Raw genomic sequence first — 22,983 nt, forward strand, 5'->3', positions numbered from 1 at the left:
TATCCAATTTGATGATTAAATCCGGGCAAACAGATCATCATTGGCGACTTGTACCTCACAAGGTGTTAATATTATGGGGAGATGGGTCAGATTGAGACATGTCGATTTGAAGTTGGTGCTCGTAGAGATCTACAGAAAATGCGTTGATTCGCTTGATTGCTAGGGCCCCACGGTGGACGCCAAATTGTAGAGGCCAAAATCTACAATTTAAGATGACGTTGGCATGTCCGGATCGATTGGGCACTAGCAACCTGTCAACACAAGAATACATAAGAACTCTAGGTTGAGCACCAGGACGGGGTGTCGACCGTAGAGCCTCCGACGCTCAAGCCAGTAATGGAATAGCAAAGTGAAATGACAAATGAAATGGAATAAGAGAGAAAGACATGTTGGAATGCATGGTTATTCCAAGCTGTCGGCAGCGTTGGAGGGTGGAAACGGTGACAACGGGTTGTGATAGTGGAAGGTGGGAAGCGGAGATAGGCCAAATTGGCTATTTCCGACTTGGAAGAGCAATCAGCGTGGCGGCGGAGTAAAGAGAATTTAAGATGTAGAGAGCAAGTAGGATTTTCGTGTCCCCCCTTTATGACCTAGTCGGGTTGTTTATGTAGTGGACATCCAGCCGCTAGGGTTTCTACAGTCTGACCTCATGCAAACCCTTCTCTCCCAGGTTGTTGCGATTTGGATGGGATCATAAAGAATCATCCTTTGATCGTGTCAGCTTGGCGGGAGACATTTCTTAGGGTTGATGGCTGGGTCATGGGACTTCGTCAGCTAGGTGGATGGCAAACCTTGGGCCGGATGTGATATATCCGGCTTGGCTATCGATTCAAGTTGATCTATAGTTTTTTTGGGCTAGATGGGCCAATCTGTGTGACTGACTGGGCCTTCAGGGTCGTGCCAAATTGGCGAGCTAGCTTGGCGGACTAGCTTGATGGGCCAGGCTGGGTGCGAATTATTCAACCTGACGGTTCTGATAGGTTGGTCTTGAATTGAGGTATTCAACCTGGGTCAGTTCAGGTAGGTTTAAAAATTTAACTTATCGGGCTGGACGAACATGTTTTCTTAAGTAATTGGTCTATCATCATTGTCGACCCAAGTCTGTTTGAAGCTTGTTGGACTGGATGGACCGGGTTGCTTGACTCATTGGGTTAGCTTGGAATGTTAATTGAGCTTGAGCCAAGTTGACGAATTTTGCCCACTACAGATATAATATACACATAATATATTAAAATAACTTATACAAAGATTCTACTATATATATATATATATATATATATATATATATATATATATATAGGGGTAGCTTCCATGGCAACCACCTACTTAGATGGAGAATAAAGACCACATCATGTCCGTTGGATGAATCTGAATCAAGGGACCATAAAATTCCATGATATTAAATTAATTTGGTATGTTTATGAAATCCCGTGAAATACTCCATTCCTTTTCTGATGTGATACCATTCGTCAATGAACATAATAGCTGAACATTAGTATGTTCATTTATTTTCCTGCGAATATATCGCTGTTCATTTGTTTTTCTATGCATATATCATCGAACATTAGTATGATCATTCATTTTTCTACGAACATAGAAACGAACATTAGTACGTTCATTAGTATTTTCTATGTGAACATTAGTATGTTCGTTTGTTTTTCTACGAACATATCAACGAACATTAGTATGTTCATTAGTATTTTCTACGAACGTGTGGGGGAGAGAGAGAGAGAGAGAGAGAGAGAGAGAGAGAGAGAGAGAGAGGGACGGACCAGTGAGGGAGAGATTTGAGCATAAATAAAAGATTTGATTAGTTGTAATTAGGAAAATAAATAAATATGGAAAAATTACAATAATTAATGGACGAATGATCACCATTAGATTAAGCAAGATCAACGCACAAGATTTGGTCTTCATTCTCTATATAAGAAGTGGTCTCCATAGAACTCCATCCTATATATAGGGAAGAGTTCAATGGAGACCACTCCCCTATATAGAGAATGAAGATCAAATCAGAGCCATTGATCTCACCAAAATCAATGAATCAGATTCATCTGAATTCTTCAAGTTTAGGAAATCCCGTAAATTCCTCATTTTCCAATTCTGGGAACCAACGAACATTATTATGAACTTATGAACATAAATATGTTTATTTGTATGTTCATTTGTTTTTATACGAACATATCGACGAACATTAGTATGTTTATTTGTTTTTTATACGAACACATCGATGAACATTAGTATGTTTGTAAGTTTATAATAATGTTTGTTGGTTCCCAGAATTGAAAAATGAGGAATTTACGGGATTTCCTAAACTTGAAGAATTCGGATTAATCTGATTTATTAATTTTGGTGAGATCAATGACTCTGATTTGGTCTCTATTATCTATATAGGGAAGTGATCTCCATTGAAGCTGACCCTATATGTATATATATATATATATATATAGGGTGTGGTTCTAGAGAGAACTACATTATTTATGAGAACGGGAGAACCATCAAATCTAATGCATCTACTGTAAAAATTAATGCATTCGCTGTTAAAATTAATGCACTAAAAAAAATTTAAAAAAATGCTCCCTTCAGGATTCGAACCCAGGATCTGCATTCATCCAACAAGATGATGCATCCACCGTAGATCTTGATGATCGAATGGCTGAAAATGGTTCTCCGGTCTTCTTTTATTTATGGTTCTTTCTTGAACCTCTCCCTATATATATATATATATATATATATATTATTTTTATATTTAATGAATATATATTTTAATTTTAAAATTTGTATTTTGATAGAATAATAACAAATACAGCCTAGCAACAATTATCTTAAGATAGATGAGCAAGGATTATGAAATTTTAAATATTTTTTATGCATTAAATGACTATTTAATTCAATCAAATTCGGCCAACAAGCAATTACACTTTTGAACTGAAATAATATATGATTTTGCCAAAAAAGAACGAAAGAAAGAATTTACTGTTGCAGTTTATGTGGAAAAATAATTTTGCTATCATTCTGTTATTATATAGATAAAATTAAATTCTAAATTCTAACTTTTTGAATTGGATGAAAAAATTAATACTCTCTTTGTCCCTGAAATAAGTTCCTCTTTGGGGATGACACCAGTTTTAAGGAAAAGTGGTAAAGTATATTGATAGTGGAGAAAAATGTGTTATAATTAGTATTGGAAGTGGTGAAAATGTGAAAAAGTGTTATAATTAGTATTGAGAGTGGTGAAAAAGTGAAAAGTAAGAATAAATAAAGTATTATTAGTGGTGGGGTAGTTGTCAAAAAATGGAAAGAAAGAAAGAGAAACTTATTTGGGGGACGTCCCAAAAAGACAAAAGAGAAACTCATTTCAGGGACGGATGGAGTATTATATAAAAGAAATAAATTAATTTAATTACACAAGTTATATTAATAACAAATACATCTAATTTTACTACAACATTTTAGAATATGCCCCTACACAAATTATTGGAATTGAAATTGAAAATTTATGATGAACACTTATAAATTAAGTTGAATAATTAATTTAAATACATAAATTCTTTGAATAAATTAATTACATATATATATATATATAAATATATATATATATATATAGGGTGTGGTTCTAGAGAGAACTACATTATTTGTGAGAACGGGAGAACCATCAAATCTAATGCATTCACTGTAAAAATTAATGCATCCGCTGTTAAAATTAATGCACTCAAAAAAATAAAAAAAAATGCTCCCTTCAGGATTCGAACCCAGGATCTGCATTCATCCAACAAGATGATGCATCCACCGTAGATCTTGATGATCGAATGGCTGAAAATGGTTCTCCGGTCTTCTTTTATTTATGGTTCTTTCCTGAACCTCTCCTTATATATATATATATATATATATATATAGGGGGCCGCTCCAATGAGACCCCCTAATATTAGTGAGATCTAGGGCACGATCTGGTGCGTTTATTTTATCAATCCTATGGCTGATATTGTATCTGGAGGGTGATTTTTTTTCACAGGGTTCGAATCCTGGAGGGAGCATAATATTTTAAATTTTGTTATTCATCAGCATATAGTGCATTGTTCATCAGTATATACGGCCCTGTTCATCAGTATATATGTCTTATTCATTACGAATTTTTTAAATTTTATTTTTCATCAGTATATACATCTTGTTCATTAGATATACGTTTTGTTCATTAGTATTATATGTCTTATTCATTGTCCTAGTGTTTCACGAAACTTATGGGGTCTCACTGGAGCGCGCCCCTATATATATATATATATATATATATATATATATATATATATATCAATTGCTCAAAAATCTGAGAAGGGTTGTTCATAAATGATCCTTTTGGGAAGTTTGGGTACAGTAAAATCTTATTCGTTTGAGACGGATGTAATGGATGGATGATTTGTCAAGACTCAAAGTATACACATTCACCAATCTGACGATGAAGCGCAGTTTGTTAGTAAGACGTTTCTCCTCCAATCAATAGGTCGAGGATTCGAGTCGCCTAGAATGATAGATTGTGAGTATATTTTTCCTTTCTTTAAGTGTAATTAATAATTAAAAAAAAAAATCGACACCAATCCTTTATCTTGCTTATAATTAATGAGCTCACATTTCCGAATCAAAGGAATGTGAGATTAGCATAAAAGATGGTCACAAGGTTGGAGGAATCCATATGTAGCCGTGCGTTTGCACATAACCAGCCTTCTCAAGCAGCTGGTCTGCCTCGTCCGGCCCCCGGCTGCCCGCTTCATATTCTATTGCCTGCAGATTGCCCGACTCTATCCGCTGCACAAGAGGCGTGAAAATCTCCCAGGCAGCCTAAACATTAGTACAAGTGTAAAACAATTTTCATCACAAAATAAGTGACATGTTTATTTGAATTTAACCTTCAACTCATCTCTCCGCACGAAATGCTGCTGATCACCCTTTATTCTGTCAACAACACAATAAACCAATCTCATTACTTGCAAGCAAGAACCTGCATTTGCTTAAAAAAAACAACGTGCGTACGTATCAAGAATGAGGCGTTCGTACGCCTCAGGGATGACAATGCCTTGGTACCGTTGCCTGTAGGACAAGTCGAGCTCACTCTGAGTAGCCGCCATCTCCAAGCCGGGCTGCTTCACCTGCAGGAGAGACGAGAGATGAGTCGAGCAATCAAGGAAGAGAAGCACACACACTAAGCACGCACTCACTCACAGTTAGCTTCATGTATATGGCCTCTGAAGGCTGCAGACGGATCACCAACTCATTCCTTCCTTGCTTTGAACCTACAAAGATTACCCATATTTCATCAACTCTGCCCAATCAAGAACATCACCTGCACAGACTGAGATGGGAATTCACTGCTGCATACACTTGAATATGTCGCCTGGCACGTCCTTGAACTGAACCCGAATCTCTGCCTTCCTCGAGTTCAAAGCTTTCCCCGCCTTGAGTATAAAGGGCACGCCTAAAGTAGTCGATAACGAGCTTCAAGATTCAAGAAAAATGAAGATAGCTGATCTGCAATGGTATACCGTATATGTCTACCTTCCCATCTCTCATTGTGTATGTGTAGAATCACTGTTGCAAAAGTCGGGGTGTTTGAGTCGTCTGGAACCGTTGGATCATCCCTGTAGCCTCGATACTGGCCAAGCACAACGTCTTCATCTACTATAGGGTTAACTGATTGAAGAACCTGCAGCTCCAACCAAATCAACAAGACTGCACTCATATGTTCAATCAAAGTGAATCTTGAATCTTACCTTCACTTTCTCATCACGAATATGCTCAGGCTTCGTAGAGACGGGCTTCTCCATAGCAACGAGGCAAAACACCTGCAAAAGTTTGTGATTTCAAGAATGTGTTAGGCCAAAAACACTTCAGGAAAAAGTTTACACTAACAAAAACTCACTTGCAATAGATGGTTTTGGATAATGTCTCGGATAATCCTGCAAAATATGTAACCATAACTGAGTTCAAGTGGAAGAAGAGAGAGCATAACCAAACGGTATGGATCATACGGTTCATACCCGTATTGATCAAAATAACCTCCGCGGCCTTCAGTTCCAAAATCTTCTCTAAACACAATCTGTGGTGAAGTGATATTCAAAGTTAAGAAATAGGTCTAAATCATCATGAGTTGAGGTAAATCTACGTTCAAGTCGGACAACTTGATCACCTGTACGTTGGCAATGTTGTCTCGATTCCAAAGAGGTAAAAAGAAGCGATTTGCAAAACGAAGCACCAGCTGCAGAGTTCCCAGTTCAAGACATGAAAGTGAAGGTAGTAAAGTTATGCAAGATTGAATTTATGAAAAACAAGTTTACCAAGTTCTGCACTAATTCCTTTCCCAAATAATGATCAATACGATAAATCTGTGGCTCATCGAATAATTCTCCTATCTGGGAACTCAGCTCCTCAGCCGAAGCTAAATCCTTGCCAAACGGCTTCTCAACCACCACACGAGTCCATCCACCAACATCAGCTGGACAAAAAGATTCATTGAAACGATCAGAAAGCTTGTTCCACCACATTTTGAAAGACAACTTTGTATTTAAGTATAATCTTTGATGCCTTAACAAAAGGTTAAGGAAGGGGCTCAGTCGAGTAGAGAGCATCTACGTACATTGGTTTGTGCAGTAGGCCTTGATCATTTTGCAGACTTGTGGATATACCGATGGAGGAAGAGCAAGGTAGAAAAGCCTCCTGCACGTTCCTTGTGTGCTCTTCTTTGATGTTTCGTGCTCAGATATCGCCTTGTCTAATTCTTGAAATCCCTCCCGGGAATCATAGGCGCCACTCACGTATTTAATCTACATTGTACTAGAGTTATCATCTATCTATTATGATTATGCATCACCAAATATAGGCAACCAACAATTTCATACCAGCTGTAGAAATTCTGAAACATTGCAACTGACTTTGTTCCCAACGGGAAGATACCTACAAAAAACGGATCAATGGATCGAATAGGTATGGAAACAACTTAGCTTCAAAAATTTGCAAAAACGTCGAAGCAGAAGCAGAACTATGATAGCCATTACATGTGCAGAATAATTTTCACCATGTATAAAATAACAAAAGGATAAGGAAATATATCTACCCTCTAATTCTCTCTTTCAATTCATCATCAAAAAGTTTGGTTCTTGAATAGCCAAAGATGTGAACATCATTCAATTGCAAAAATCCCTGAAAAAAAAAAGTTTAATTTGATGAGTTTTCTTTCAAAAAGATAAGAAATCTAATTACATGTATAGAAGAAAATTCTATCTATTTTGGAGTATCATCTTTTATCGATACATAGCTGCATACACATGAAGAACAACTTCATCCTAAAAAGAAACAAACATAACTCAATTATCATAATCAAGAATGAGTTAAACATATATGAACCTGCTGGTAAAGATTGAAAAGAGCAGGAAATGTCTTCTTCTTAGCAAGGTCACCAGAAGCGCCAAGAACGATAATCGAAAGGCATCCAGTTTCAGTCACATTATTTTCTTTCTCTTGTGAAAAAGACTCAATTTTGGAGAAGGCCCTCTTCTCACAATGCCATTCACCATTTGCTGCCATATTCTCCCAATTCACAAACACCTAAACCTGAATTTTTTTATAAATAAAATAAAATAATAATCTCTTGATTTCTACTGTAAACAGCAAGATCATATTTTTCATCAATCAAATCATTCACAAAATTCTGGTGACAACAAGAACTTCAATCCAAGCTATGATATTATACATAATTCAGAAACTAACCAACCACTTATAGGATGATACAAGAATCACAAAAATTTAAAATTAACACACAAAGATGAGAAAGAATCATGATCAACCAACTCTCAGGTAAATGCACTTTCTTTAAATTCTTGGAAAATATATTATCTAAATCTAAATTCATAAGCAACATTAGGTGGCAATCACAAGATGAAAATGAGTACAAGGCAAATTTAGACAAGTGAAGTAAAAGAGACAGCAAAATAATGTCACCTTTTTCTTTAAGTTTGATGTCGGATACACGATTTTATAGCAGATAAGTTGTAATAATTGACATATACTGATATATGCAAGTTTTAGAGGGACTGCAGGGTGGTGAAGTGAATCTAAATTATCTAAATAATTTTCTTTAAATCACTGTGTGTGTGTGTGTGTGTGTGTGTGTTTGTTGTGATTGTTGACCGGTGGCTGCGTTAATTAATTCAGCCGCCGTAGAGACTACTACATCAGCCGCCGTACCAAACATGAATTTATTATCTGCATGGTTTTAGGCATAGCTAGGTGGACCTCTTTTAGTCCCTACAACTAAAGCTAGTCATGTTATATTGAGGATTTTAGATGCAATATGAGATAAGGTTTAATATATTTAATTGGCATGCCTTTTATTATATACTATTAGTATGTCCGCCATATGCACGTCGGTAGGGCTAAAATCGGTAGCGGGTATACCCTCACCCGTCCTAAATTACTCGCGCGGGTATCGGATATTCGATACCCGCAAATTTAAAGAGGAGGGTTGGGTGCGGGTATCATATCTTCAAAAATGTCGGGTAGAGGCGGGTATACTGTATACCCGAGGGTACCCGCATACCCGCAAAATTAATAATTTAAAATTAAGTAATTTTTAGGAATTAAGAAATTAGGAATTGCTGAATTCTGATTCTTTCTCTCGCTCTCGACTCGACCCCCACCCACCTTCACTGTTACTGAGTCGTCCGCTGCCCCTGCCTTCTCACTTCGTCCGACAACCGCCTCTCCAGACTCCGGCCATCCGCGGTTCGCCTCGCCCGCCTCTATCAGAAATTGACGCGACGGCGCGAAGTTCGGCGCTTTCTTCTATCGCGTCGTCGCCACAGCCCACCTCCCACCGGTCGCCAGTCGCCACGCCCGTCGCCACCGCGGTTCGCCTCGCCCGTTGCCACCGCTGTTAGCTTTTATGGTAAGCATTCATCACAGAAAATTCTTTGTTAAGTGCTAATTGTTTGCAATTTCGCCGGTTGGTTGTATGGTGGTTCGGTTTCTTGGCTTGCCTTTGTCTCTCTACTTACTTTGCATTTTCTAAGCTCTGCATTGCTGTTCATTATGTGTGCTTATTCTTGTTCAATTTTTCTTTCCTAAATATGTAGTCGTAGTGGAAGTGGGTTTGGGGAATATTAGGGCTGGGAATTTCGGGATCGGGTAATCGGGTACCCAATACCCGACCCGAAAAAATCGGGTATCGGATACCCGATACCCGAAAAAATCGGGGTCGGGGTCGGGTATTTAGGCTGTGAAAAAATCGGGTATCGGGTATCGGGTATACCCGAATTACTCGATTTTTTAATTAATAAATTTTACACTATTTAATTCCCAAACTCCCACTGCCCTAATCAATTCATCCGTGACGTCCCTCCCAAACTCCCAGCGGCCAGCCCTAATCAATTCCCAAACTCCCACTGCCCTCGATTCCCTCCCAATTCCCAAATCAATTCATCCCTCCCAAACTGAACTCCCAGTTCGCCGGCCCTCCTCTCGGCTCTCACTCCAGAGTCCAGCCCCGGCCGGCCGCCCCACTCGCCGTCGCCCCTCGCCCCTCGCCAGCCCAGCGTCGGCGCGTCGCCGTCGTTCCCAGCCTCCCCAGTCCGCGACCCTCGCCCGCCCGCCGTTCCCGTCTCCGTGACGTCGCGACCCTCGCCAATCGTTCCCAGATCCGAGACCCTTGCTCAATCGCCCAGGCGTTCCCGTCGTTCCGCCGCCGCCTACGACTTCGCCCCGCAGCAGCCGCACCGCCTCCGAGCTCCAACAGGCGCTGCTGCTTCTTCTTCTTCCTCTTTTTTTTTTTTAAAATAAACAGATATGCTTTTTTGTACAAAATGGAGAATTGCTACAGATCTGAAAGTTGCTACGAGTATTGAATTTGGTCATTGTCTCATTGAATTGGAATTGATTTGTATTTGCTGCTTTGGAATTGGAATTTGGTCATTGACATTGTCTCATTGAATTGGAATTGAAATCGGGTATTGAATTTTCGGGTATTGATTTGCTGCTTTGAATTTGCTGCTTAGAAAATATCGGGTATTAGGGTACCCGATTTCGTTTTCGGGGTCGGGGTCGGGTATAGGGTTTAGGGGATTTTCCCGATTTTTTCGGGTAGGGTACCCGAACCCGACCCGATTCCCAGCCCTAGGAATACATTATTTAAAACTAGATCTACAATTGCAGCTAGGTACAACTAGATTGGTTGATGACTAGTTCTATTGACAAGAAAGATGAAGAAGGAGTACCACATGAAGAATTACAAAGAGAATTTGAAATGAGTAAGTAAATTTTATTATTTTATTTAATATGCATATGCTTTAATTGTTGTTTTATTTTGTAATATTTATTTATTTTGTGTATAGTGTTAGCCCTTCGAGCTGCAGCGACGGGATCCACACAAATAGCTCAGAGCGAGAGTGGGATGGTGTCGAGTCAGAGTTGACGGAGTAGGATTGGAAACAACCAACTAGCAAGTGCCAGAGGAATGGATTTTGCCATGTGTACACTATTAATTTTATTTTGAAGATGTGTGATGGTCCTCTACTATTACTTTACTATTGACTTTGTCTTTATTAGATTGTTGGATAACTTGGATTGACCTTTGATCGTTGTGCTTAGAGATGTCAATCGGGCCAATCCACCGGGTTTCGGGCCAGCCCTATCGGGTTTCGGGTTAATCGGGTGCGGGCTAATCGGACTGGGGATTTTGTCGGGTTATAAATTTTCAACCCTAACCCTAAACGTTCGGGTTTCGAGCTAGCCCATCGGGCTAGTCAGCTTAAATGCGTAAAATAAAATAATCATTTGTATTTTGTTATTTTTAATGATCTAATGTATAATGTATGAAATATACATAGAAATCAAAGATATAAGTTATATAGCAAGCATGAAATACAAAAATATACGATATTGAAAAAAAACATCAAGATTGCATAACATATAAAATAAGTTGGTAACAATAAAATGTTCAACTTCGTTAACGAAAAAACAATAAAATATCCAACAATAGTTTGAATTCATAGAAGCAAAGCATCTCAAAAATACAGAAAAGTGAAATGATGAGACTTTATAATATTTTGTCATTTTTTAATTTTTATATCTAAATATTTAATATTAAGTATTCGGGTTTCGGGCTAGCCCATCGGGTTAGTCGGGCTATTCGGTTACGGGCTAATCGGGTTGTAACTTTTATCGGGTTGAAAATATTCAACCTTAACCCTCTCGGGTGGCGGGTTAATCGGGCCAGCCCACGGATTTCGGGCTAGATTGACACCCTTAGTTGTGCTTGTTTGTCAGCTGTTTATTTATTATTTATTTGTCACAGGTTTTATGGATAATCGATGAAATATAAATGATATTTTCAATTTTTTTAAAAAAATGAGGGACAAAATGCTCTCCAGCGGGATAAAAATACCCGCGGATAAAGAGGATACCCACAAATTGCGGGACAAAAATACTTTCTCGCGGGACAAAATACCCGTAAAATTAAAATCAACAAAAAACTGTGGGACTGTGCAGGTACCCTCATACCCGTAGCGGGTATTCGCAATACCTGTTGCGGGTATGAGGGTACCCGCAACATGTACGCGGGGTGGGTGAGGGTGGGGATTTCGGCGGATTTTGTCCCGCGGGTAGGGTACCCGTGGATACCCGATTTTACAGCCCTAAATATAAATATTAAAAAGAATTAAAATATAAATAAATGCAAAATTTATTTTTAAAATAAAAGAAAATAATTCACATTAATTACTCAATATAACTCTGAATTTGAAAACGTAAATTTTCAACTTTATATAAAATGCAATAATTATAATTATTAAATAATTAAAAATTATTTGATAACGAAAATTTACATTATACATGTTGTTTAAGAAGCAAATGGTAAAACAATATTATTTTGGGAGATGATCTTTTTATATGTAAGATATTTATATCGCATATATTTTTTTATTATACAATTTTTTAAATTAATTATCATGACAAAAATTTTAATTTAACATAAAAATAATTTAAAATAAATTTGAAACGAATAATATACTGTGTATTTAAAGTTTCAACTATATTTTTCTCTCTCATCTTTCATCTCTCATATTTTCACAGCTTAACTTCTGCTATCTCTTCTCTCTTCTCACTTTTCTCTATTTACATTCTAAAAGATTATCCTCAATTAATTTTTATAATTGAAAATTTTCCATTAGTTTCGCCGAAAATAAATTATTGAAAAATTGTGTTTTCATATTATATATAGATATAGATATAGGTTATCAACCCGGTCAGTATAGTGGATATTAATTAATTTAATGAGTATCATATAGTAATAGTTAAAATATAAAGAAAAAGTATAACATATTTAATTTTTAATATATAAATGTCAATCTAAAATTCAATTTAATTGAGAAAAGATAATAGAAAATATGTTTATATAAACAAATAATTTATAGATAAACATAACTAGAAATTCTAATATTTAGATGTATAACTAATTATTCATCTATAAAATTATACTAAAATTAATATAAAATTTAACTTTATTTTTAAAATTAAAAAGTCCTATAATGAATGAATATCATCTCACTCTTCTTAGTTCAATTACATTAAATATTATTATAATTAAAATATATATTAATAAAAAAAATACAAATATTGATATAAAAAATATAGGAAATAAAATAAAATTAATACTTCATTCGTCCCATAAAAACATGCATAGTATGGGACGACACAGATTTTAAAAAATCCTGTAAAGTGTAGTGTGAGTGGAAAAATGGTCTCACATTGATTGCGATGTTTAGTGTGAGAATTATTACTATAAATGGATGTTAAGTCTGGAGGGTCTCGAATAGGTGTATGGGGGGGGGAGGGGGGGAATATACCTATAGGCTATTTTTCGATCTTTACAAGAGATCAAAACGAAACTTCAAACACAAACTCAAACACCTGTTTACTGAAAAGAATTTTAACCAAAACAGGGTTGACGACTGATACTGAAAACTCGTCAGTAAGGAGTTATCAGTTAAGTCAAAAAACCTTAACTGATACACGTAAGGCTTCAGTCGAGTTTGATAAACAGAGATGTTATGAATCCTACTGACTATCAGACGATAGATCAGTCAGACTGATAACACACGCATCGAAAAACTTTTGTTTCGCAATAGCTTGTGAGTTAAGCACGTTGTTAGACTTTAGGTTTCTCTTTGCTATTAATAAGTTTTCAGTTTACGAAGGGAAGAGCACAAGTAAGAAAGTAAACACGGAAAGCTCACTACTACAAAAATGCACATACATAACGCTTTATACATAACGGTTTTTTTTAAAAACCGTTATGTATGAGCGCATTTTTTGAAAAGATAACGGTTTTGACAAAAAACCGTTATCTATGTACTGTTGTCCATGGAAATAGATAACGGTTTAAGTTAATCCGTTATGTTTATGCGTTATCTATTAGTTTCATACATAACGGTACTACAAAACCGTTAAGTCGACTGTTATCAATGAACATTTTTTAATTTTAAAATTTAACTTAATCTAATTCCCCCCAAGCCACCAAACACTAACACCTCTCTCTCTCGCTCAGCTTCCCCAGTCCTCACCTTCTTCCAGTCCGCCGCGCCCCCCCGGTCTGCCGCGTCTCCGTCCAGCCCCCTCAGTTCGCCGCGCCCATGGTCTGCTTCCGTCTGCCCGGATCGGTGTCTAATTACTCACCCAACCAAACCCCCTCTTATTTGTACGCAAACTCTCTCTCTCTCTGCGTTATTGCTTTCTGTCGCTCCATGTCGTCTCTCTCCCTCTTTCGTCCGGCGACGTCATCGGTTCTCGCCGCCTCTGGCGTGACGAGGCCGGCGCCTCTTCTTATTCCTTCTCCTCTCCTTTCATTTTCTTCCTTATTTCTTCCCCAAAATAAAATCCCCAATTTCTAGGGTTTTCAGCCTCCCTCTCCTCTCTGAATTTCGCCCCTCCGGCGAGTCCCGCCACTTTCGCCGCCGTCGCACCGCCGCCCCCTGCCTCAGGTAACACCTTTATTCTCTCTCTCTCTCTGCTCTCCCTCTCGATCTCTCTCTCTCTCTCCTGTTCTCGGTTTGTGTGTGTGTGCTGTGTGAGGGTGGCGGCGGCTGAGGGATGGGGAAAATGGGGCGGTGCGGAGGCTTCGATCTAAAATCACTTGGCTGTTGTTTTTTCTTATTGAAATCATCGACAATTAAATTAAGATACTTGCTATGGTGGTTGGCAGATTTGACAATTTCAGGCTTATTATCTAAGTTGTATTTTGTTAAGTTTTTGTGTGAATTGTGGAAACTGAATATTTTACAGATGTTCATTGAAATGCTTGAGATTTCATATGGATGTCTTGGTGAAGATGCTGAGACATGCTACAGGCACTGATAAAGAGGATACTTAGCTCATCTTTTATTTCAAGAACTTTGGTTATTACCTAAAATTCTTGCTTGTGATTTCTTGATGATTTAGGTATTAATGTCACGTTTTTATTTATTTATTTATTTTATATTTGGTTAAAATTCCCATGCAGCCTTTAGTCACTTAAGAGGTTGGTGGAATAATGCTGTCTTGACATTGATATATTTCTTATATTTAGTATTTTGATCACTATAGGTCTGCCGAAAAACTGGTGATCCAAATAAGTTTATGTTCTGTAAGAGGTGTGATGGTCCACATCACTGTTACTGTCAGCAACTTCCACATAAGGTGCACTGAATTTCTTATTTTGGCAATTTTTCTCAACAACCTATGAGCTTATATATATCACTCGCAATTTTCATGCGGTTCTTCTGTCCCTGGAAATGGCCTAAGCGTGCGGTATGTATTTTCATGCACCAATTTGTACCTCTCTGTTCTCTGTGTGTTCTTAGCTGTTTTTTCTTTCTCTTTTTGGGGTCTCTGGGATTCTCTATATTACATGATATTGGACTATGGAATGGTACCTTGATATGAATCTGAATCTGAACTCCCTTCTTATGTTTGGAACTGCATCTATTAGGTAAGACTATTAGGTAAGTCAGTTTACGTTATATGGGGTATTAAAAGGAAAGAAACCCGATTTTCATGTAGCAATTCCCCCACTGCAGCTAAATCATTCTATGCATCTGTTGTTGAAAGATTTTAGAAAGTTTATAGTGATGATGCAGTTAAAGATGATATGCATTTTCATTACTCTTTATCAACATTGTCAGTAGTTATCAACTTGGTGTGCTTATATTCTTGTTTTTGATGTGAAGGTTAACTTGGTGAATGATGGTCTAGTGACAATGCAGCTCGAATCAAGGGAATCATCTTAAGTAAGTTAGCCTCTTGTAATCTGAATTTGCTACCTCAATTGTAGTAAGTTATTCCCGTGGTTTCCTTGTACATTTATTAATGAATTATGAAGGTATTTGGCCTTATTGTAAGTTGTGCAGTGACCATAATAGGGAGAGGTGGTAGCGATTTAACTGCCACAACAATCGGGAAAGCATTGGGTTTGAGAGAAATCCAGGTTAACAGTCGTCAATTCTTCTTTGTATTCTTTGAAACCCGTTTCTCAAATTGTATTCTTTATATGCTGCTTTAATTACTAATATCCTCTCAATTACATGGAGAAGCGACTCACAGTTGTACATCTTCTTTATGTGCATTGGATTTTGGGAATTTTGACTTATAGGAACTAATGTTCTAACTTCTCAATCTTTCTTGAACTATGTGTTCTTGGCTTTGGTGTAATACACATTAATTTAATCTAGTATTTACTATGTGGGTGAAATACACATTAATTTAATCATGAATAATATGGAAATACATCTAGTTGATACTAACTTTGCGATGCTTCCAACATTTTGCTACTATGATACTAGTTAAGAGTCAGTTATTGACTTTGATGGATGTGCTTATTAGGACAACAAAATGAAGTTAATTGACATTGAGTTATAGCTATTTTAATTACCTTGCAAAGTTATTTGATTTTTCTAGTTGATGGAAGCATTTAAACTTATATAACTTTAAATTAATATGTAACTGCGGCTTCTGATATTTAACAGCAGAGGAGCAGCCATGATGATGATGAATCCAGGTATAATTAATATTTAATTATAAATCTGTTTCAAATGATAATATATCATAGAATCTGATATATATAATTAAGCGTGTATGATCAGGAATGTGCAGTACAGGCAGAAATGCAAGACGTGGCTTGAGCTGCTGTTTGCAATATGGTTCGTGATGGGCAATGTGTGGGTGTTCGACACGAGGTTCGTGATGGAGTTCAAAATCTTGTGTGATTGATGGTGTGTTCCTTTCCAGGAATCCTCTTGATAGTGGTCTCTTACATTATGTTCTATAACACACACAATAACAAACATGCCGTCATTACATTTTATGTTAACCATCTTGTAGGTGTTCATGGCTAGCTTGAGCCTTATATAGTTAATTGCTTAGTGCCTGCTTTTGTTTCAATTACCAGGTGAACCTCTTACGCATGTTTATATTTCAATGGAGAAGTTTTTAGTGCTTAGTAACTTGATAGGTTTTGTCCATTTTACCAATCACTTTGATATGCTTTTTAAGTGTTTATCATGATGCTCTATATTGTGATTCTTGGTTGGCTCTTTGTATGATTTTGTGGCAGGTTTGTGGTGGATTAAATGAGTCGTACGTTGAGCTGAAGAGGCTTGTGAATTCACAAGAAAAGTTGTACCATATGGCTAGCTAGTTGCATATTTAATATGTTTAGTATTTTTGTAAGGCATAATAGTATAGATAGAGCAGTTGTTGAATTTTGACTATATTCAAATCTTGTATGAATTCTTTTTTATGATAATAATATAAAATTAAATATTTTGGATGATATATAATATTATTATTGTTGGTTTTATCATTTATACTGTTATGTATAAATTAATAGATAACGGAGAAATAGAAATCTAATTACGGTAAAAAACGTTATACATAACGGATTACCAAACGTTATTAATATCAAAAAACCGTTATGTATAGGTGTGTACATAACAGTGAATATTAAACTTTCATGACGGTTTGAAACGTTATGTATAATACTATAGATAACGGATATAATCCGTTACTTATATATAAACAATCGTTATGTATAATAGAATAGATAGCGGATATAATTCTATAGATAACGGATATAATCCGTTATGTATAATAGAATAGATAACGCTTAAATCTCCGTTATGTATGAAATCCACATACATTACACCATTATATATTACGGATGTTTTCGCACATAGATAACGGATAAAATCCGTTATCTATGAGCGAATCTGGCGTAGTGGCTGTAAATAACACAAAGATTTTTACGTGGTTCGGAAAGTACTTCCTACATCCACGGTCGGTTGATCAGACCAACAACTTCACTGGGCAAGTGCTTAAGGGTGCACTGCAAACCTGAACATGTGCTTACGGGTGCACACAACCGAAACAACCGAAGATCCAATCTTCAGTACCAACACACCTTGTTAGATTTCTCACTCCTAGCACGCACTGGGCACTAGGATCTTACGGAGACAGAATACCTTTCTGAACTCCTTTACAACACAAACACTCGATTCAGTCGGTTGAAGGGAGGTTCGAAAACTTGCCAACTAAACTTCAAAGAACAAGTTTTTTGGAGTTAGTTTGACCTAGGCTTTGGATAAACAATGTTTGCCTAAGGTCTAAGAGAGTGTATGTAATCAGCAGTGGCTGATTTTGGCTTTGGGATTCTCTTCTTCGATTCAAACTTTGGAGAGTCTGGGCTTTAGCTGAGAAACAATTTTGGCAGAGTTTCAGCTTATGTCGTTGAATCGGTGAAGATTGAAGTGATCCTCGAGCGCTATTTATAGGAGAAGTCTTGAATAGATCCGTTGGCGGAGAAGGTCTTCAAGATTTCTTTCGTTAGAGAGTAATTTGAACTTGGGCTGAGGCTTCAATCTTCGAGGTTCCTTGTTTGGTGAGAACGGCTATGTTGAAGAGCAGGAGATGCGACATCTCTGAAAAGGTAATCACCAAAGAGGAATGACCTCTGCAGAGAAAGGACGATCCTGAGATCTCTGCATTTAATGCGGCTGTACTTCTGGAGTGCGTGGCTTCCTTTGAACGTTGAAGGTTTAGTCCGAGAAAGAATATTCAACTGATACTTGACTTTAGTATCAGTCCGCTGATTCCACGTAGCACGCATTAAGTAATCAGTCAAAACTGATTCTTCGACTGATGCTTCAGTCGGCAAATTCAGTCTTCAGTCTTCAGTCCTTCGTTCTTCAGTCTTCTATCTTCAGAACTACAACTAAACTAGAAAAAGAACTATAACACTTGAGTTCAAGCAGTTCTAGTCTATTACAACAGAAACCTATTGATTTTGGTATCATCAAAACAAGGATTGGGATATTTCATTAAGTTCCCAACAATTTCCCCCTTTTTGATGATGCCAAAACTACACAACAATTCTAAGTAAGAAAAAGACTGAACTCAAAGCACAAGTTATTAAACAGGGTGAATATTATTCCCCCTTAACAATAGATCCTAAAACTTGTACTCAGAGAGAAGAACGCAACAGTTCAACAAAATAGAACAAGGATAAGACAGAAAACCAGTAATCAGAGCCCGGACAAAAAGTTATTGTCTTCAGGTTGAGATCAAAGAGAAGTTCTTTTCATTTAAGAATCAAAACTGATAAGGTATCAGTTCAAAATACAGGTGAGGAAAGAAACAACTAAAAAGAACCAAAACAAAGGACTATGGTTTCTGACCATACAAGTTGAAGACCGCCTTCTTGATTTTGTCATAATCATCTGAACTGAAGTTTGTAGGCACATTCCATATGTTGCAATGTTCTTGACTTCTCTTTTGATGAATTCTCTGTTGACGTCGTTTCTGATTATCGGAGGGCAAACCGTCGTCTTCAGGGAATTTAAGATCGAAATTCCAACTTTTCTTTGAGCAGACTGCATTCTCTCAACCATTGCTCTTTCAGGCCAGTTCACAAAAAAGTATTTCCATGCTTCATTTTGGAAATCTCTACTCCTGTTGAGATTGGCAAAGCGACAACCCATTTGGTGTAGCTTTCTTTCAGCTTTTCACACCATTCATTCAAGTCAGTTGGTATCCACTGATCTTGTCGCTCAAATTTATCCAAGTAGGATATCAAGAGTTCTTCGCTGATATACTGCTTCAGTCTTTGTTCTTCTCAAAGCCTTTGTGGGAAGGGTTGTTGAGTATCTTCGCCCATATGGAGAACTTTCTTGGCCTTGGGCACTGGGTCTCTAGAAGATGAGCTTTCTTCTCTTAATCTCTTTCTGCTGTATTCTCTTGAGGCCGAAAGAGCTTGAGCAGAGGGGTTGGTAGCGCGTGAGAAGAGAGCTTGAGCTTTGGCAAAATCCTGTGCTAAATCTGCAGTACTCTTCTCCCTTTTTGGCATCATCTCCAGGGAGAGAGTTGACTTTCCTTTGAATATCTTTGATATCGCAGAGCATCGATTGAATGAGCGTTGAGTTTGATGACTTGCGAACCATGTTAAGCTCACATTCAAATTTTGCAAGGCGGGCAAAGATAGGACGGAGTTCTTCTGCGATCATAAGTTAAGCATCAGTTGCAGACTCGATGCGCAGTTTTCCAAGGTGGTTTTGGAGATCGAGAAGTTGTTGTTTGGACTTTATCTCCGCTTCCAAGACTTGTTGCTATAGCTCTTTGATGTCTTTTTGGGCTTTTGGAAATCCATCTTGAATTGGAACCAGGTCTTTTTCGAGGTTAAGATGAGCAATTTCCGCTTTCAAAACTTTTCGTCGGAGAGAAGTGATGCAAGCATCATGATTGATCATGTCATCTTTGGCATGTTCTTCAACATCAATGAGATACTTGAGGAACTTGGCACCATAGATGTCCTAATGTTCTCGCTCATGCTTGAGAGTCTCAATCGTGTATTGTTGATCAGAGATGACATCCAGCAAAGCATCAATTGGATTCTCAGTGCCTTCAGGGATTTTGAACTGAGACTTGACAGGTTCTCTCATTTTCCATTCAATGAGGTATCCGTCAGTGTCATCGTCTGAGTCATATCAAAAGACACCCGATTTGCGAGTGAGTTCGATGAATTCAACTGGTAACTCAGGAGGAACTTGAGGAGCCCTTGGTTCCCTTTGAGACGTTGAGGCTCCTTGAGAAGAAGTAGCAGCATCAGTGGCTGTGGTTGGAGCTGGAGGAATAATTTATTCATCCGTGGGAGAGGAACGAGAAAAGGTGCATCCTTTTCTGATGTTGTGGCCCTCGGTTGGAGTGGGCGCATCAATGGTGAAGATTGGCGGTGAGGAAGGTAGAGGAGTTTCTGTGACGTCCTTAATACATCCTTCCAGAGTGGAGGGATCAGTATCTTCTACTGATTGCATCTCAGCTGCAGGAGGGGAGGTTGGATTCTCAGCCTTGTCAAAATTATTGGGCTGAATATCTTCAGAGAAAGAAGGCATGATAGTGGACGTTTCTGCCATTGACTGATTGATTGGATCAGTCATCAACTGATCCGGAGAAGATAAGCAAGCAGCAGTGCCGTCTTGAAGGGCAGACTCAGAAGCAGGGGCTTCTTGAGGAGTGACTGCAGGTTCTGGGTTTTGATGAAGAGGAGACGATGGAGCAACAGAATCAAAGACTGGAGTCTCCTCAACGATTCTAGATGTGGATGTGCCAGCATCTTTGTTGAGAATCAAGGTGTTTCTGGAGTAACCCTGGGATTCAAGATAGTCCATGGCGAACTTGTCAAAGCCATAGATTACATCCCACACTCTAGAGAAACTGAAAATGCTGAGCAAAGAGGCTTCTTCCAATTTAAACGAATCTTCAGTTTCAATACTTTGAAGATCGTTGACCTGTGGGTAGGGGGCCATTTTCAGAAAGGTGTAGGTGAGAAGTCTATGAAGGTTTTGATAGACTTCTAGGGAAGTGTCGAAATCACCAAGGAGATGCAGTAAATGATTTGATGCATCTCGTCGGGCTTCAGACTGCATGGCTGTAACTGCTTGGATTTTTGCTGATGAACCAGTGGGAGTAGATTCAGAAGGAGTCTGTAGAACAGCTTTTCCTTTGGATTTGGGAGAGATTGGAGTTCTAGAGGCAGCTTTGGATTTTGGTTTGGGGACTATTTTGGATGAAGTTTTCGGGATAGAGGAGCGAGGACGACGAGGTACGTTTGTGGTATTGGGAATGTGATGTTCAGTAGTGGGGGGTTCAGGGAGTTCCGATTCATTAGACTCTGGAGAAGATAGAACAATTACCTTTGCCTTCTTGGAAGGCTTAGGTCCATATTTTGCTACCTTGAAAAGTCGAAAGCTGTCATGATATTCTTCTGGGGCTGAGACGTCTTGTCTGGAGTTCCCGTCGCACCTACCCGACATTTTAAAATGATTTTGCCTAGCAGAGTGTATCTAGGCTGAATAAGAGAAAGAACAAGAGTCCTTCCTTTAGGAGAGCGGCCATGATATTCTTCTGGGGCTGAGACGTCTTGTCTGGAGTTCCCGTCGCACCTACCCAACATTTTAAAATGATTTTGCCTAGCAGAGTGTATCTAGGCTGAATAAGAGAAAGAACAAGAGTCCCTTCAGTGGACTCATTTGGCTCCTTCATTGCCGTTTTGAGAGCGGCGTTAGCTTCCTCATCTGAAAGGGATGAGAGTGACGGACCACTGTTCGGAAGTTTGAACAGATCTCTGACAATGTTTGTAACATTGAGAGTTTTCTCCTATTTATCCGAGAAATCTGATGCAGTGTAGACTGTGATTGTGGAGAGGAGCTCGCCAGAATCGTTGAATCGCAGATTTTGATAGAATTGTTTGACAGCATCAGTGAGAAGATAATCTGCTCCTCTGGTGACGAAAGTCATCCATCGATGTCGAGTCAGGATTTCTTTTGTTTCTCTATGTTCCGGCTTTGTTTGGAACAATGGAATACCTATCGACTGTTCGTATATGATTTCTCTGGTGGTGCAGTCGATTTCCTTGGTGCCAGACTTCTTTCCATCAGTTTTTGCCATTTTTGAGAATCTGTAGAAAACAAGTTTTGGTACTGGAAAATCTCACAGACGATGGATGTGGAGTGGAGGTAAGTTTGAATGCAAGAAAGAAATGAGATGTGTAAATGTGTTGAACGTGGAGTGAGTGGCAGACGTGGTGACAAAGTGTGATCGTGGAAGATGAATAATTACTTAGGGCAATTGAAAAGACATCGGCGATTTGAAATCAGCGCGCCAAGCTAAATTTAATGATTTTTGAAATCCGTAATAAATGCCCGTCAGAGAAATACCTTAAAATAAGAGATTTTAAATGATGAAGAATATTTGATGTAATCTCTTACTCATGAAAAAGGGGCGGAGATCAAATCATGCGAAGATCAGAATAAGATAAGTTCAAATAAGGTATTTTGAATTAATCTTGTTCAGCAAGAAAATATGGTCACCAGTCAACAACTAAGCAAAACTCATCTCAATTCTTATTAGTTAGTAAAGACCCTTTTTTAGTTAAGTTCCCAACAATCAGTCAGGAATGACAATTTTAGCTGATTCAATCAGTTTCAATGCATCAACAGTCAAAATTTGCAATACAAGACTGAACAAAAGGAGGTCGTCAAAACAGTTCAAGAACATCATTTACAAGAATATGAATTTTAAAGATGAATGACATTCTTGACCTTTCTTTGTCTTCAGCTGATGCGAAGTTTCTTGCTCGATTTCTTATGTGGACTTTCGGATGTCTTTGCAACTTTCTTACATTTTCCTTTCTTGTCCTGTTCTTGCTTCTTGTAGTCGTGAGACTTAGGCACTGCTCCACTTTTGGTCTGAATTCCCAATTAATGTTCAAGATTCATGACAGTTGATTCAAGGAAGGCAAGTTTGACCTTGAGATCATAAGTCTCATTTTCTTGTATGAGCAGCCTTTCGTCTAGCAGTTGAATTTCCTCATCTGAAGAAGGTTTTGCCGACTTCGAAACTTCATCAACTGAGTCTTCATTCCCT

General features: G+C 38.1%; 1 protein-coding gene and 2 long non-coding RNA genes across 9 annotated transcripts; 2 read left to right on the plus strand and 1 right to left on the minus strand.

The window, feature by feature from the left end:
• Nucleotides 1–4,537: 4,537 nt before the first annotated feature.
• LOC130987459 (glucose-6-phosphate 1-dehydrogenase, cytoplasmic isoform-like) lies at nucleotides 4,538–8,132 on the minus strand. 2 transcript variants are annotated; one of them, XM_057910989.1, is made up of 16 exons: nucleotides 7,984–8,132; nucleotides 7,390–7,596; nucleotides 7,100–7,185; nucleotides 6,885–6,939; nucleotides 6,623–6,809; nucleotides 6,324–6,481; nucleotides 6,176–6,244; nucleotides 6,027–6,085; nucleotides 5,909–5,945; nucleotides 5,760–5,831; nucleotides 5,545–5,692; nucleotides 5,369–5,464; nucleotides 5,212–5,282; nucleotides 5,023–5,138; nucleotides 4,899–4,944; nucleotides 4,538–4,830 (listed from the first exon to the last, which is right to left on the minus strand). In XM_057910989.1, exons 2-16 carry the CDS (start codon nucleotides 7,567–7,569, stop codon nucleotides 4,663–4,665), a joined length of 1,548 nt encoding a protein of 515 aa, XP_057766972.1. In that variant the 5' UTR covers nucleotides 7,570–7,596; nucleotides 7,984–8,132; the 3' UTR covers nucleotides 4,538–4,662. The 2 variants fall into 2 exon arrangements, with proteins under 2 accessions (XP_057766972.1, XP_057766974.1); XM_057910991.1 differs by lacking the exon at nucleotides 7,984–8,132 and adding an exon at nucleotides 7,753–7,957.
• A 297-nt stretch (nucleotides 8,133–8,429) lies between these two features.
• On the plus strand, nucleotides 8,430–10,606 carry LOC130987460 (uncharacterized). Its single transcript, XR_009089753.1, has 3 exons — nucleotides 8,430–8,929; nucleotides 10,192–10,286; nucleotides 10,371–10,606. It is a non-coding gene; the product is annotated as an uncharacterized LOC130987460 (long non-coding RNA).
• A 2,958-nt stretch (nucleotides 10,607–13,564) lies between these two features.
• LOC130987461 (uncharacterized) lies at nucleotides 13,565–16,830 on the plus strand. 6 transcript variants are annotated; one of them, XR_009089754.1, is made up of 7 exons: nucleotides 13,565–14,015; nucleotides 14,617–15,299; nucleotides 15,420–15,496; nucleotides 16,035–16,066; nucleotides 16,152–16,280; nucleotides 16,390–16,456; nucleotides 16,622–16,830. It is a non-coding gene; the product is annotated as an uncharacterized LOC130987461 (long non-coding RNA). The 6 variants fall into 6 exon arrangements; XR_009089756.1 differs by having other exon boundaries at nucleotides 16,152–16,244; XR_009089759.1 differs by having other exon boundaries at nucleotides 16,038–16,066.
• The last annotated feature ends 6,153 nt before the right edge of the window (nucleotides 16,831–22,983 follow it).

Source organism: Salvia miltiorrhiza, chromosome 6 (genome assembly GCF_028751815.1).
Source record: "Salvia miltiorrhiza cultivar Shanhuang (shh) chromosome 6, IMPLAD_Smil_shh, whole genome shotgun sequence".
Taxonomy (NCBI): domain Eukaryota; kingdom Viridiplantae; phylum Streptophyta; class Magnoliopsida; order Lamiales; family Lamiaceae; genus Salvia; species Salvia miltiorrhiza.

What these genes read in the sequence shown, in the direction of transcription:
- LOC130987459 (XM_057910989.1), bottom strand. Translation starts at nt 7,569, where the DNA reads ATGGCAGCAAATGGTGAATGGCATTGTGAGAAGAGGGCCTTCTCCAAA. An exon ending in TTTCAGAATTTCTACAGCTG is followed by an intron (nt 6,810 to 6,884) that starts GTATGAAATTGT and finishes AGTACAATGTAG; the next exon opens with ATTAAATACGTGAGTGGCGC. An exon ending in TCCAAAACCATCTATTGCAA is followed by an intron (nt 5,832 to 5,908) that starts GTGAGTTTTTGT and finishes AAACTTTTGCAG; the next exon opens with GTGTTTTGCCTCGTTGCTAT.